Below are 15,245 nucleotides of genomic sequence, written 5' to 3'. Positions count from 1 at the left end.
CTGTGTTGGAGCTCCTGATGGCTTCCTCTTTCAGTGTTGGCTCCATCTTCGTGGCAAACATCCTCTAGTAACTAACTAGTAATTAACTGCCTGAGAAATAGGAGGTTTTTTTTTTTTTTTTTTTTTTTTTTTTGGTCTAAAAATGCTATTATTCTCCTTTCACAGTTGATCTATAACTTGGCTGGGAATAGAATTGTAGCTGGAAATAATTTTTATTCAGAAATTAAAAAGCATTTCTCAGCTACCTTCTAGCTCGCATTGCTACTGAGAAGTCTGATGCCATTTTAATGCTCGTTTTTTTGTGTGACCTCTTTTACTCTCTAGAAACTTCTATGCTATCATGGTTCTGTTATTTTGGAAAGTGCCTTAGTGTGCGTCTATTTTCATTAATTGTAATAAGCATTTGGTGAACCATTTTCAACCCAGCAGTGTCTTTCAATTATGATAAATTTTCTTGAATTATTTAACAATTTCCTTACCTAAACTGCCTTTTTGAACAGTCATAAGTGTAATATTTTTTTTTTCTTTTTGAGGCAAGGTCTTACTCTGTCACCCAGGCTGGAGTGCATGATCTCTGATCACTGCAGCCTCAACCTCTGGGACTAGAGGCGTGTGCCACACCTGGCTAATTTTGTCTATTTCTCTGTAGAGATGGAGTCTCCCTATATTATCCAGGCTGGTCTGTCTTCACAGCTCAGTAACCGTCCTGCCTTGGCACCCCTGCACCCCCCGCCGCCCTGGCAAAGTGCTGGGATTACAAGTGTGAGGCACTGCACTTGGTCTACAACTGTCCTATTAATATCTGGTTTTCCCTCACTTAACTAAGTTCCCAAAGGCACAAACCATGTCTTTCTTGTTCAGTGCTCAGAATACTGCCAAGTATATAGTAGAGTTCAATAAACCCTAAATGAACGAAAAATGGGAACACAGTAAATCTTGAAGGACTTTCAAGAACAGATTTTTCTCTATACTTTTTCAGGAATTATTCTATCAGTGTGCATGATATAACAATTTGTGTGACAGAGGACTTTTTGAACTAGTCCTCTAGTTTTACTTTCTTTTAAATTTTCCATCCTTGGTCTTTTTGTTTTACTTTCTGAGAGATTTCTTCTTCGTTATCTTCCAACACTTCTACTGGGTTTTTCATTTCTGGTCATATCTTTAAAATAGTTCTCTTTTGTTCTGCTAAGAACACCTTCTTTGAAAATAACAGTATCTTGATATTATTTCATGGTTACAATATCTCTTGCTATCTCTTTGTGGATATGTTCACTTTTTAAAAGTTTTATTCTCCTTGCAGTTAGTTTCCTCCAAGCTGCTTTTGCTGCTCTATTTGTTTTGATCTCTATACTTCATGTTAAAGGCTCTCCTCAGCTTGGTAATCCTTGCTGGTCTATTAATATTTAAGAGCGGGAGGCGGTGGGGGGAAGAGGGACTTAAAAGCTGAATGTAAATTCTGAGTGTCTTAGTGAGGCCTGCAAAGTGTGAGCTTTATGATAAAGCAGGATTTCTCAAAATCTGCAATAGTGATATTTGGGGCCAGATAATTTTTTGTTTGGAGAGGAAGGGAGTCTGTCCTAGAATATTTTGCAGCATCTTCAACTTTTTTTAGTGTCTATAGACACTGCCAAGTGCACCAGGGGTGGGAGGAGTAGAAGTCAAAACTGGCTCCAGTTGAGAACTACTGCTATAAAGTGATGTGGGCTGAATCATTTATTTAGGGATTTCTGATATCAGATGATTGTCTTTCTCTGATACTGGCCGTTTCAGTATAGGAACCACAGAAGATTCTCCTATAACTTCCTGGAGGGTAAAGGCCAGGCTGCCAATGCTCTGGAAGCAGTAGGGGAAGGTGCATAGGCATGCATTTCCACTCTGTCTTCCAGCATTCAGTAGGGTACTACCCACTCTCAATAATGTCTGGTGCCCTCAAGTCCAGAGACACTACTATTTTATTTTTTTGACATTGGGGTGAGGGTCTTACTGTGTTGCCCAGGCTGGCTGAAGTCCTGGGCTCAAACAATCCTCCCACATCAGCTTTCCAAGTAGATGGGACTATAGGCTGGTGCCACTGTGCCTGGCAGACAATATTATTTTAATCACTGTGGAGAAGAATCCTCCATTATTTTTCTGGAGTAAGAAAGCATTCACTTGGCTGCACTAGGTCAGAAGAGGATTTGGGGAGCTCTAACTGCTTCTTAAAGACTTTCAACCAGTTCCTCTCATTTTATCTTCCCCTTACCCTACCTTATGAAAATACATGACACCTTCAATTCCTCAGCCTTTTGGCAGAGTCCATAATTAATCTTTGGTTTTTCTTTCTGCTAGATTAGGGGTTTGTTTGTTTGTTTTATTGTTAAGGTAAGCTAAGTACTTAACCATTAGACTACGTGCTAAATCAGGGGTGTCTAATCTTTTAGCGTCCTTGGGCCACACTGGAAGAATTGTCTTAGACCACACATAAAAAACACTAACACTAATGATAGCTGATAAGCTTACAAAAAAAAAAAATCACAAAAAAACCTCACAATGTTTCGATAAAGTTTACAAATTTGTGTTGGGCTGCATTCAAGGCCATCCTGAGCCATGAGCCACACGTGGCCTGTGGGCTGCAGGCTGGACAAGCTGGTGGTAAATCAAAGCTCCTTAACATGCTAAGGAAGGTCTTTCAAGATCTGGCTTCCACCTATCTGTCATTTCCCCCTATTATATGCCAGGTGCTTGTGCTGGGCATGGAACAAAAGGGACATGGTTCTTGCACTTATGGAATACATATTATTGTGAGGAAAGATTAGACTGATAATCTGTGGCAAACAGTGAAAGAAGGCAGTGCAGTGGGTATGAGAGCATATTTAGTTTGCAGGTATCAGACTCTGATCCACCATTCACCAACTTGCTCAAGACACAAGGCAAGGGGTTGTCCTTGAATCCAAGTCTTATATATGCTATTTCTTAAGTATCTCTCAAATTTATTCTAATTTCCACTGCCAGATATAATCCAAGTCATTATCATCTCTTAACTGTACAACTACAACAGGCTCCTAAAAGCTCTACCTTCCCGAGGCACACTGGCTCCTTCCAAGCCATTCTCCTCATGGCAGCCAGAAGGATCTTCTAAGAATAAAATTCTAATCATACTAGTCCTCTGCCTAAAACCCCTTAAAGGTTTTCCATTACCCACCAGAAATAGTCTGAAATGCTTACCATAAATTACAAGGCAATATAATATAATGGTAATTTTTACAAATTGAGACTCTGGAGTGGAGAAACATCAGTTCAAAATGACTCCAGAAACTACCTGTAAGGTGACTTTGAACAAGCTGCTTTAACAACTCCAAACCTCCATCCTCTCATGTCACCTTCAAAATATAGTTACAGAAGCTCCTTTATTGAGTTATTCTGAAGATTAAATGATATTAAGCACAGTGGAGAAGGGCCACTCTTCCCCTCTTTTTCAGTGCTTCCCTTAACAGCTGTGGTTAAGAGTACAGATTCTGGACATAGCCTGACACTCTAGTACCTGCTTCCGCTTCCATAAACTGGGGATAGCAGTAACCCACCTCACAAGACAGCTGAGGATTAAATTACGTAAAATGGCTAGAGGAGTGCCTCGCATAGAGTAAACGAAACGTGTCTGCTACAACTCCATTCTCTCATTTCTTCCAGCTTGCCTCCTCTTTACTGCTTCCGCTTCGCCTACTCATCCTTCAGCACAGGGTTCAAATACCACCTCCTCGTGGGTGGTGGGGGGTTCTCAACCCCAGTCCAGCTGCCCGACCTCCCAGGCCGGCTCTTTGTTGGGGCTGCAACTTCAACCCTATCATATGCAAATTCTAGCTGTCTACCGCGTATCCCTACAGTAACAACATCAGCCCCTGCACACCTTTCCCAAAGAACCTTCCTACGGCCGTTTTCAAAGGACTCTCAGGAGGCACAACCTCGCGAACATCCCAGTCTTGTACCTTAATTGTGAAACCCAACACCTTGTGAAAGTCCCCGGAAGTGAGCCGGCGGGGGGCGTTCCCTCACAACCACCCACCTCCTACGCCCTTGGCGCTTTCCGGCCTTTTCGGCTTGGCCGGAAAAGAGGCAGAACTCGGTGATCTGACTGGCGGTTTCCCCGCCGGACTGAGAAGAGGAGCGTACCGCGGGTCGCGGGAGTACCTCCTTGGTCTCCTGCTCTCGCGACATGGCCTTCAATTTTGGGGCTCCCTCGGGCACCTCCGGCACCGCTGCAGCCACCGCGGCCCCCGCGGGTGAGTGATCCCCTCTAGACCTTCACCCGGGAAGGAGGGGAAGGGTCTGGTCCGCCCCCTGTCCGAGACTCTCCGGCTCGGGGATCCTGCGATCTCCCGCCGGCACCGAGACTTCAGAAGCATTGGAAAAGGGCGGGCTGCGGCAGAATGGGCCAAGGCGGCTGCGGAGGAGGCCGCGGGGGTACTCGTGGTGTCAGCAGAAGCTCGCGTGCTGCGCGTGAGTTCCCGCAGGGCCCTGGCTTCAGCGGTGCTCTTCGCGCCGCCAGGGATTCCTACTCAGAGAAATGGGAGGTTGCTCCCCTCTACCCTTGCCCGAGAGCCTCCCTCCCTTCTGCACCTCAGCCTCCCGGAGGGGCGGGAACGCTCTCGTGATTCCCGCTGCCGCACTCGGCGAGGATAGGGCTGACGATCCACCGGCACTGCCCTTTGCCTCCCTTAGTTCCAGCCCCGGCCCCTTGTGGTCCTCGCTTTGGGGCTTATATAGGTCGTGCTTCTTCCATTCCCTCCCCCCACCCACCCGCCTCTGCTTTCTTAACCTTTTTGGAGCAAAACCAGGTTTGTTCATTTCTGTGAAACCTTCTGCTGATTCTTCTAATCCTTATCTTGCTTTCTTTTCTTTTTCCCTCTCCCTCCTTTTAAAATTTTGTTTCTTTGCCTACATGCCTATCAGGATTTGGTGGGCTTGAGACTGCCAACTCCACCGCCAGTGGGTTTAATTTTGGGGGTTTCGGATTAACTGCTAATCCTGCAGTGAACTTTAATATTGGGAATTTCGGTGTTTCTACTACCTCGGCGACTCCGTTCAATTTTGGTAACAGTCTGGCAAGTGCAGGTAGATACTGCGGGTTGTATGTGTAACGAGTATTGGGAGCTGGAGTCCAAGAATATTGTGGTTTCTGGAGTTTGGGAAAAAACAGTAACTTGTCTAATAAGGAAAGGAAATTTATTTCCTTATGTCAAATCAAAAACATTCGTATCGAGTTTTTACTGCCTTAAAAGATGTGGTTTGGAAAATTCTGCAAGTTATAATGTTCCTTTATTAAATGTGCACTTATTTTGCAAATGTTAAGCATTTGGATTATAATTTTGAATACACTATATCTTTAAATTAATAGATTTAACTTCCAAAGTATAAATTCAGCACCATCCAAGCCCATCCTGGGATTCTTGGACTCCTGCAGTCATATTTCATTTTCTCTGCATCTTTCATTGGGATTTCATTTTATTGTCCTTGTGTTTCCAAAGAGAAACAAATCTTATACGAACAGCAGTAACCTGTTTTGTTTTTTAACTTAATAATGTATTCCTTTGGTCAACTCAGCAGATTAAGATAGTATAAGATATGTAATTTCTATAAGATATGTAATTATAGAAAGAATCCAGAATTCTTTGCTAGAATTTTGGGAAATGCTCAAACAGAGCAGTTTAATTTTATGTCAAATAGCATCGAATTTTAAAAGGTAGGGTAGCTGTCTTTGCATTCAAAAATTATGAAGATTTTTGTATGCATGTGGGTTGTTTGAAGTTCATTAAAAATTTTGCAGAACACAATAATGGATATTATATATACATTTAAAATAGGTTTGTGTATACTTTACATAGTGACCCTATAGAAAAAATCCTGTTCTTCAGCTGCTCGTATATGAATTTATTGTCCATAGTCTCTTACATCATGCCTCTTATGCCCATGCCAATTATATGCATTTGATAAATGTTATTTACTCCCTAAAACTTACCTGGGAAGTCTGTTGTTTTGGTCATTCACTTGTTACTGCAATGTGATTATTACCCTAGCATCTGAGTTGAAAATTGTTAGAAGAATATTTGAAAACTCCAAAGACAAGATGATCCATTTTAGTTAAGATGTATTTGAAGTGATCACATATCATTGTCCTTTAACCTGTTTACTTTTCCCTGTTTGCTTAAAATTGGCACTGGGTAAAACAGAAATCTTATTTTGAAATTTGTGTTTCCGAATAAAGCCACCCAGCTCATAATTCAGCAACAATAAACTCGTTGGTATTTGCTTGATTTCATGTTCATTTGGAGTCATCACTGATAAGTTTTGAGTTATGATACTGTAACATGTTTTAACTCCTTTTATATGTGTTAACCTTCAGCAAAGGGCTGATAGAAGTTCATCTTTACTTTTTATTTTGTATTCTTGCAAATCCACTATTACTAAAACATTTTTTAGTGTGGAGCATGATGAGAAACTGACTAGTGTTTCTATTGTGTAGCCAATTCAGATTATATAATAGTTATTCAATGGAAGTAAAGAGTAGTGAAAAGAGATTAGAACAGTGCTTAGTACTTTAGGTGATTTTTATGAACATGTTCACAGTTTGCAGTACTGCAATAGAAACTACAAGTAAATAGAATATTTAGTTGTGCCTGCATGCCATATGCAGTTTACTTTTGAGTAGGTTTCCGAATCAGAATGTAAAATGGTTGCATTTTTTTTTTCTTGTATCTTCTATATTACAGTATTGATGAATCTGTGTTGTATACCAGAAATAGAGGAGATCAAAGGTAGATTCTAAAAAACCTGCAATATTATTAGACACTAATGGTTCAGACATTTGTCTTGAAAGGCTTTTTGGTATCACATTGGTAATCAGCTGAAGACTGACAATAAGTTACAAAAATAACAAAACTATTTTAAATTGGCTAGCATTCCATTTATCTGTCATATCTCTTCCTTCAAGAAACAAATTGTTGTGTGGGGTAAGTATATTGGTATGTTACCTTTGAAAAGTTACTTAGTCTTGACAGAGACTAAGTAGAAATATAAGCTAATCTAGACATAAATTAATTAACCAAATCCAAGGTTGCCACAAGTCTGCCAATGTGATATGTTAGGCACATTATTTTTAATTCCTTGCCCCCAAAAAAGTAGTTGAATTAGGGTTTAAAAACCAATAAATTTTACATAGAAAATCCAAATTTCCTGTTTTTCTTAGGGGAAAAAATGGGAATATGTGACACTACTAAAACTACCAGTCTTATATCTGCTGGAATTTAAGAACTGCTGGTCTAAAAAATGGTTCATGTTAAACAGTTCCACTGTCAGTAAACACACAGTCTACTCATTACTGTTATCAATCTAAATCTTCTAGGTATGAATTTGGAACACCTCCTCTAAAAGTACATACAAAGTCATTTTAGAATTATGGCAATAGGCTTAATGTGTTTTCTCAGCTGTAACCGTTAACCACCCCTTTAATTGAAGGGTATATATCACATTGTGGTATTTCTATTTTAAATGCTTACTTGTTCATTTCTTGTAACATTTTGACTTCTTGATTAGTAATACAGTTTTCTAAAAAATTGATCTTGAAAGTAGCGAAAGGAAAAATTAGATCAATGTATTTTGATTTTACATGTAGCAATTATAAAATAATATTTAAAAGAAGTTGCCTTTATATATACAAAAGATTCTTCCTTTCTATTTTTGTTTTTAATTAGGTGGGTTTGGAGGATTTGGGACAACATCTACAACTGCAGGTTCTGCATTCAGCTTTTCTGCCCCCACTAACACAGGCACTACTGGTAAGAGACCATCTTAAGTCATCTGTAGAAGTAAATGAAGTAGAGATCAGATTTTTTTTTTTTTAAACTTACCGAGTTCCAATTTTTCATTCAAAGGACTCTTCGGTGGTACTCAAAACAAAGGTTTTGGATTTGGTACTGGTTTTGGCACAACAACGGGAACTAGTACTGGTTTAGGTACTGGTTTGGGAACTGGACTGGGATTTGGAGGATTTAATACACAACATCAGCAGCAGCAAACTAGTAAGTATGAAGTTTTCAGTTTCAAATAAAAAACCGTAATGATACTGGCTGACAGTATTGAGTGTATTCAAAATACTTTAGTGGAATTAAAAATATATATATAAATATATTCCATAGGATTTGGAGTGTTACTTTTCATGTAAGACTTTTTTGATTGCATTTCCATGGTATAGTTTAACACATTCCTTTGTTCTCTGTATTTCTTGATGACTGAGTTAGACCTAGGGCTTACATTTATTGTTTGCAAGACTATTTATAGGTATTATATTTTTTATCAGAAGACATAAAATATCTGGTTATCTCTTTTTCTGAGTGATCAGCCATTGGTGATCATTACCTAGATCCATTAATTCATTATTACAAATAGTGCTATTCCACCTGGATTCATTTATTTGTTGGACTACTTCTGTGAGGAGAAACTTCACCTCATCTGTGTGGTTGATTCTTTCTCTTTATTCCTGGTTTTCAGAATAAAGATTTGGTTGTCTAGTATTCTCCGGTTTTTTTTTTAATGTCAGAAACTGCAGTCTTTAAACTATTTGCTATTTTTTAATCCAGCAGTTATCATTCTTATTGATGCTTAAATTGTTACATCTTTAGCTAGTGTGAGCCTTTTCAAGTTGGCTCCCAAGTCCCTTTGACACACTCTGGTTATTAGTCTTTGATGGCTTCCTTACCAGTTGGTATGGCAATAGGTTCCGCATTGTCCTGTATGGATTAACTTATTCTCACAAGTACCCTGTGAAATAATACTTTTGTTATCCCCATTTTGTGGATGAAGAGAGAAAACAGAGATTGTAACTTACCCGTATACCTCTCAAGAAGTAGAGCAACATAAATTCAACTATTCCCTCTAGTGCTCTTTTTACTTTTCTTATCTGACACTTCTTTAAATTACTTTTGTTTCATTTTTCTTAAATAACTTGATTGACAAGCTAAAATTCATTCTACTTAATCATTGAAGATTAGTTATTAACTTATTAAACATGAATTTCAAGGATTACCTAACAGTAGGATGAAGATAATAGTATTCTCAGAATTATTCTTTCAGCTATTCCAGTCATTCATCTTTTCTACAATCCTGGAAAAATGCAAAATTTGATGAAATATTTAAGTAGTTAAGGACAGGACAGCAAAAACAAAGTGTTTTCTTTGTTTCTTGAAATAAAGTCTCTCAAACTATGACTAACTAGTTCCATTTAGTTTTGTTAGGAAAATGGGAATTTGAATCTGGTGCTATTTTAAAAATGAAATGGCTCATTTTGTTATGTAGTAGCCATTTATTGTATATATCGTATGTCAGGCATTGGGTATACAAGGTTGAAAACCACAATCCCTGCTCATAGTCAAGGAGATCCTAGGGCATCCAGGCAGAGGAAATAACATAGCATGGTTTATGGCAGAGTATAATACATTTGGGACCAGTAACTAGATCAGGGTAGTTTTACTGCATAAATGACCTGAGTCAGTGGTGACAATGGGAGAGACAATATGAATTGGATTACTGGTGTGCCTTGTATGCTTTATTAAGGAGCTGTCCTTTAAGCAATTCTAAACCCTTGTAGGATTTAAGCTAGACAGGAAAATAAAGAGATTTTTAGAAGTATCTCTTAGAGAAATACGAAGATAGATTATTGGTGGGTTGGAATGGAGGCAGAGATATGGGTTCTGAAGCTGTTGCCAAAATCTAAGCAAGAAAGACCTGAATTAAGGCAGTGACAGTTCCGAGTGGAGAGAAAAAACAGGATGTGGATTTGAGAGAGATTTAAGTTGTAGAATCAATAAAAGCGAATGACTGGACAAAGGTATCCTGGGCTCCTGGATGGCATAACCGAAGGATCCCTTACTCTTCACTAAGATTCAGAATACTAAAGCAAGAGCAGGTGTTTGTGGGTAGAATAATGAGTTTGAGGTGTCCCCTGGGTAGTCACATATATGGATGTGAACTCAGGAGGAACATAAGAAAGCCATCAGAACCTAAGTAGTATTTAAAGTGGTAGATACGGATGATGTCATTTAGGAGGCTTAATTCCAGAGTAAGATAGAGGAGAGTACTAGAACAAAACTCTTAGAAACACTAATGCTTAGTGCTCGCTTTGGCAGCACATATACTAAAATTGGAACGATACAGAGAAGATTAGCATGGCCCCTGCGCAAGGATGACACGCAAATTCGTGAAGTGTTCCATATTTTTTTCTGCCATAAATAAGAAAAGAAAAAACAACAACAACAAAAAAAGAAACACTAATGTTTAAATGCTGCCGTCTCCTACTTGCAAGCCAAGTAGAATATTGACCGTGAAATACTGAGCAGCATGGTTAGGACCACTGCTTGTCCTGTCTCAGTATAGAGATGCCCATCCGTGTATTCCTTATACTCATTAGCTCCCTTTTACTAATCACAGCTATACCTATGTCAGTTGGCAATACCTGTGAATCAAGGGGAAAAGTCACATTTGGCTTTTCTGACAAACGACAGAAGTCCTTTTCAAGCCAAAGCATTCATTATCCAGGATCCTTCAAGACTGTTGGATCTTTAGGCAACTGATACTTTCTGCTCTGTTAGCTCTTTTTGTCTTCACTACTCTAGTTTGGATTCCATGGCCTTACGTTTCAGTGTCTCTTGCCGATATGCTAAACTTCCTTATTTTTGTATTACCTCTGCCTGAAAAAAAAAACCAAGCCGTTATAAGCCCAACTGTCTGTCTAGATACTGCTTGAGAAAAATCACACATTATGGAAGTGTGAATAATACCTCTATAAATTCTTGATCACCAACCTCAGGTCTCAATATTGCCTGGTAATCCTGTGAAGTTCCTACTTTCAACTTAATTCTCCCACTTTCTATAGCAGTAATTTTAAACCTTTATTCTCTTCAGATCTCAAATTTCTCTGTTGTTACTTTTAGCAGATGGCCTTGACCGCTGCTTCAAAGACGAAATAGGGCTGGGCGCAGTGGCTCACATCTGTAATCCCAGCACTTTGGGTTGCCAAGGCAGACAGATCGCCTGAGGTCAGGAGTTTGAGACCAGCCTGGCCAACGTGGAGAAACCGATTTCTAATAAAAATACAAAAATTAACCAGGCATGGTAGTGTGCACCTGTAGTCCCAGTTACTCAGGAGGCTGAGACATGAGAATTGCTTGAACCTAGGAGGTGGAGGTTGCAGTGAGCTAAGATCGCACCACGGCACTCCAGCCAGCCTAGGTGACAGAGCAAGATTCTGTCTCAAAAACAACAACAACAACAACAAAAAAAAAAAACGAAAAGAAAATAAATAGAATTCCTTATTGTAATTCCTTCAACTTCCCTCCACCAAATCTATTTCTTTTCCTCCCTCTGTTCACCTTTTCCTCTTTTTACCTGTCTCAGGATCTGTTAACCTATCTTCTGAGGACCTGTGTGCTGTTGATTATTCTAACTGCACTCCCTCCCTGAAAATCTTCACCTTCTTCTCATCCACATTTAAGTAACTCAAAGTTTATTTTTTCTTGAAACAGTAATAACAACAACAGAAAAACTACTTTAATCTCACATTTCACTTGAGCTACCACTCTTTTCCTCTTCATAAACTATTTGCTAAGCTGGTTTCTGTTTTCTTTATTTTATTAAATAGTTAAGGTCATTAATCATCTCAGTAAATCCAGGGAACACTTATTCTTTATGAAAAATGCTAACAAAGAAAAAAAGAATAGTGATGTGAATCCTACCAGCTGAAGTCATCAAATACCAGAATTTGCCACATTTGTTACTATCTTCTTTTTCCTTTTATTAAAATTGCTGAAGTATTTGAGAACAAATCCCAGGCATGTCATTTCATGCTTACTTTACTATACTTCTCTCTGTGTTTTATTTTTTTATTGCATTTTAGGTTTTGGGGTACATATGAAGAATATGCTATACTTCTCCTTTTAAGAAGGTGTACATCATTCCAACCCACAGTAATTCCTTGGTACTATCTAATACCCCATCTACAATCAGAGTTCCCTATATGTCTCAAAAGTGTTTTCTTATTTGGTTTGTTTGAATCATGATCCAAACAAGGACCACATACTCATTTTCTTGTCATGTCCCTTAAGTTGTTTTTAATGTAGAGAATTCCCAACTCTGTTTTTTCCCTCATGAATTTCCCAGTTGTCTTGTTAATTATCCCCCATTCTGTATTTTTCTTTTGCTTCCTTGCAATATTATTTAACTTTTCCCCTCATAATTGTGGTAAATAAAGTTTGCTTTAGGGACATGATGCTTGCTTTTTTTGGTAAGAATATTTTGCAAGTGGTGCTGTGTGCTTCATATCACATCACATTAAGAGGCTATCTCACTTGGTGATGCTAAGATTGATCAGTAGGTTCAGATGGTGACAGCATAACCTTATCTTACTACTTTAACCTAATGGTTTCACTCCTTGATGATCATTGCCACAATCAGTTATCTTATTAGGAGCTGCAAGATGGTGATTTTCTAATTTCCTACCTATCACACTGAAATTTCTTTTGTAAAAGGAACTTTTTCCTCATCCTCCAAGACTGCTTGATCACCCTGATGTGTATAATTTGTATAGGAAAGGCAGGATAATTTTTTTTCTTTTTAATGGACAGTATTTGTAAAAAGGAGTTGGTGGCTTCATTATTTCTAGTGGCATCTTAGGAGTTAGAATCTTTTTAAAATTTGATCTTTACTTTATAAAATTACCATTTTGAAAGCATAGGCTTTGATAAATATGTTTCAGTTAGTTGTATTTGGCCAATGGGAGACCTTAACTTTTGTGACACTCTACTTTTTTTCTACCTCATCGTTAGTCTTCTTACTGCTTTTGCCCACTCATCTTCCTCTCTCTGTCTCTACAGAGATCTTACACATACTCTTTGCCTTTAACCTCTACCCCCTGGCTTAGCTGACTCCTTCCTTGGCTGATGATCTTCTCTTGATCCCTCTCTCAGGCTTGCTCAGCTCCCTTATTTAGTATTCCCAGAACCTCTGTACTTCTCTGAAGGACTTATAACAATTGTTAACATTATTGTTTGATGTGTTCGCTTTCTTTAATGAATCTTGTCCACCTTATTTACCACTGTATCTTTAATATTTAGCTCTGAGCACTTAGTGGGTACCCAGTAAATATTTGTTGTATGAATTAATGGTGAGTGAATGAATGAATGTGTTTATATGTTTGAAAAAGAGAGACTGTATTACCAGGAAATGTAAGGGAGAAGGGCTTTCAAGAACGAAATATATTCAACAGAAGTTGAAGATTTTCTTTTGGGGGCTTAAGGAATAAGCAGCAGCAGGAGGGCTCTGAAAAGATAGGAAAGTACAAGAAGTCGAATATTATTCTGTCTTGAAAAGAGTCTGTTGGATTTCATAATTTGAGTTCAATGACCTCCAGCTAGTGAACTTTAAGTAAACTGGTTCAGTCATAATTCAGTGTGACGTGTAACAGGGGAGGCCAACTATGTATGTCTCAGTATAGAGATCACAGTTGATTAATCTCATTTAGAAGTTGAAGATAAAGCCCAGGAATTTCTTGGTCAAGGGTAGAAAGTGAGCTTATAATAAAGCAGCATTCAAGTGTTTTGAGTTTTAGTCCAGTGCTTTCCAATGTTTATATATACTCATTTGGGAATTAATACTTTTCTGGAGAGTAAAAGAGCCTCTCTCTAACCCTATAGAAGCCCCATGACCTTGTGGTACTTTCAATGTTTAGAGCTGAAAGAGAACTTAAATAATATCTAATACAGTGTTTTAAAACTCAGGACATTTTGGTATTCATATTTTCTTTTTATCTGCATACCATTTGTATTACTATTTAAGAATTTTCTTTAAATCAGTTTACATAGAAACACTAAATACAGTTAATTTAAAGTAAAATTTACCTTGCTGCTGTAAGTAGAAAACTAGTATTTGCTGTAAGGAAAGGTAATTGAAATTAATTACAAAGAAAATATAGTGTTAATAAATTGTAGGTAGATACCTTTGCCTTAAGTTCTGAGCCTTGGACTTTCTCCTCCCTTTGTTAAAAAATGACATACTTATCTCACACTTTGGGAAATATTGATCTACCCTAAGAACTTGGCCCTTCTTTACATTATAGAAATTGGTAGTGTGTACCTATGCAACAATCTTGCATGTTCTTCACATGTAACCCAAAACCTAAAATGCAATTAAAAAAAAAAGAAGAAGAAATTGGTATCCCAGAGAGGTTAACTGATTTGCCCAAAGTTACACAGCCATCTAAAGTTTCAGGCTAGAATACTGATGGTCAATCCATTTGTTACTACTGTATATGTTTTTTAACAATAAGAGAAAGGAAAATGTTTAGTAAGCTGGTATTGATATAACAATGATTTTTAAGCTTACTTCGTATCCCCCAATTTATATTTATTATACAAATAGCAATAAAGGTTGTTTAATTCTACATCTTTACAAACTTTCTTTATCCACATAGACTTTTTCCCTTCCTCTCTCTCTCTCTCCTCCTCCCCTCTCTCGCCTCCCCCATCTCGTCTCTTCACTCTCCTCTCTCTTTCTTTTGTGTGGTGGGTTTAATAATGTGGATTCAATTTGTGTTCTGGTAATGGACTTAATTTGGATTAGGGCTGGGCACAGTTGCTCATGTCTGAGATTACTGAACACAGTAATCTCAGCACTTTGGGAGGCTGAGGCAGGAGGGTCACTTGAGCTCTGAAGTTTTGAGAGCAGCATGGGAAACATAGTAAGACCCTGTCTTTACAAAAAATAATTTAAAAAAATTAACCAGGTGCATGTTGGTGCACTCCTGTAGTCCCAGCGACTCAGGATGATGAAGCAGGAGGTATGCTTGAGCCCAAAAGGTTGAGGCTGCAGTTAGCTGTGATCTTACCAGTGCACTCCAGCGTAGGCAACAAAGCGAGACCTTGTCTCAAGAAAAAATATTTTAGAAAAGCGAGTTTAATGTTATAAGCTTTGTCCTAGTGTATTAGTTTCCTATTGCTGCCATAACAAATTCCCACCAACTTAGTAGCTTAAGACAATGAAAGTTTATTGTTTTATAGTTTCTGGAGATTAAAAGTCCAGAAATGGGTTTCATGGGCTAAAATGAAGGTCTTTGCAGTACTGTGTTACTTCTAGAGGCTCTAGGGGAGAATCCATTCTTTTGTGTTTTCCAGTTTTTAGAGTCTTCATGCATTTCTCAGCTTGCAGCTCCTTTTATCTTGCCATAT

General features: G+C 38.4%; 1 protein-coding gene and 1 non-coding gene across 3 annotated transcripts in view; both read left to right on the top strand.

Annotated features, from left to right (window-relative positions):
* The first annotated feature begins 3,216 nt into the window (after nucleotides 1-3,216).
* NUP54 (nucleoporin 54) overlaps nucleotides 3,217-15,245 on the top strand; it is a 31,863-nt gene continuing 19,834 nt past the window's right edge. The window contains exons 1-4 of one of the 2 annotated variants that reach the window (XM_010342626.3): nucleotides 3,217-4,256; nucleotides 4,927-5,088; nucleotides 7,725-7,808; nucleotides 7,905-8,051. In XM_010342626.3, coding sequence (XP_010340928.1) covers nucleotides 4,190-4,256; nucleotides 4,927-5,088; nucleotides 7,725-7,808; nucleotides 7,905-8,051 — 460 coding nt within the window. In that variant the 5' untranslated portion in view covers nucleotides 3,217-4,189. The remainder of the gene's footprint in view (nucleotides 4,257-4,926; nucleotides 5,089-7,724; nucleotides 7,809-7,904; nucleotides 8,052-15,245) is intronic. The other variant, XM_003931993.4, reaches the window with a different exon arrangement.
* LOC120363706 (U6 spliceosomal RNA) lies at nucleotides 10,139-10,245 on the top strand. The gene has a single exon (XR_005579160.1). It is a non-coding gene; the product is annotated as a U6 spliceosomal RNA (small nuclear RNA).

The sequence above is a fragment of the Saimiri boliviensis genome, chromosome 3 (assembly GCF_048565385.1).
Source record: "Saimiri boliviensis isolate mSaiBol1 chromosome 3, mSaiBol1.pri, whole genome shotgun sequence".
Classification (NCBI taxonomy): Eukaryota; Metazoa; Chordata; class Mammalia; order Primates; family Cebidae; genus Saimiri; species Saimiri boliviensis.
Note: the sequence above shows the minus strand (reverse complement) of the source record. Positions and strands in the feature narration are given on the sequence as shown.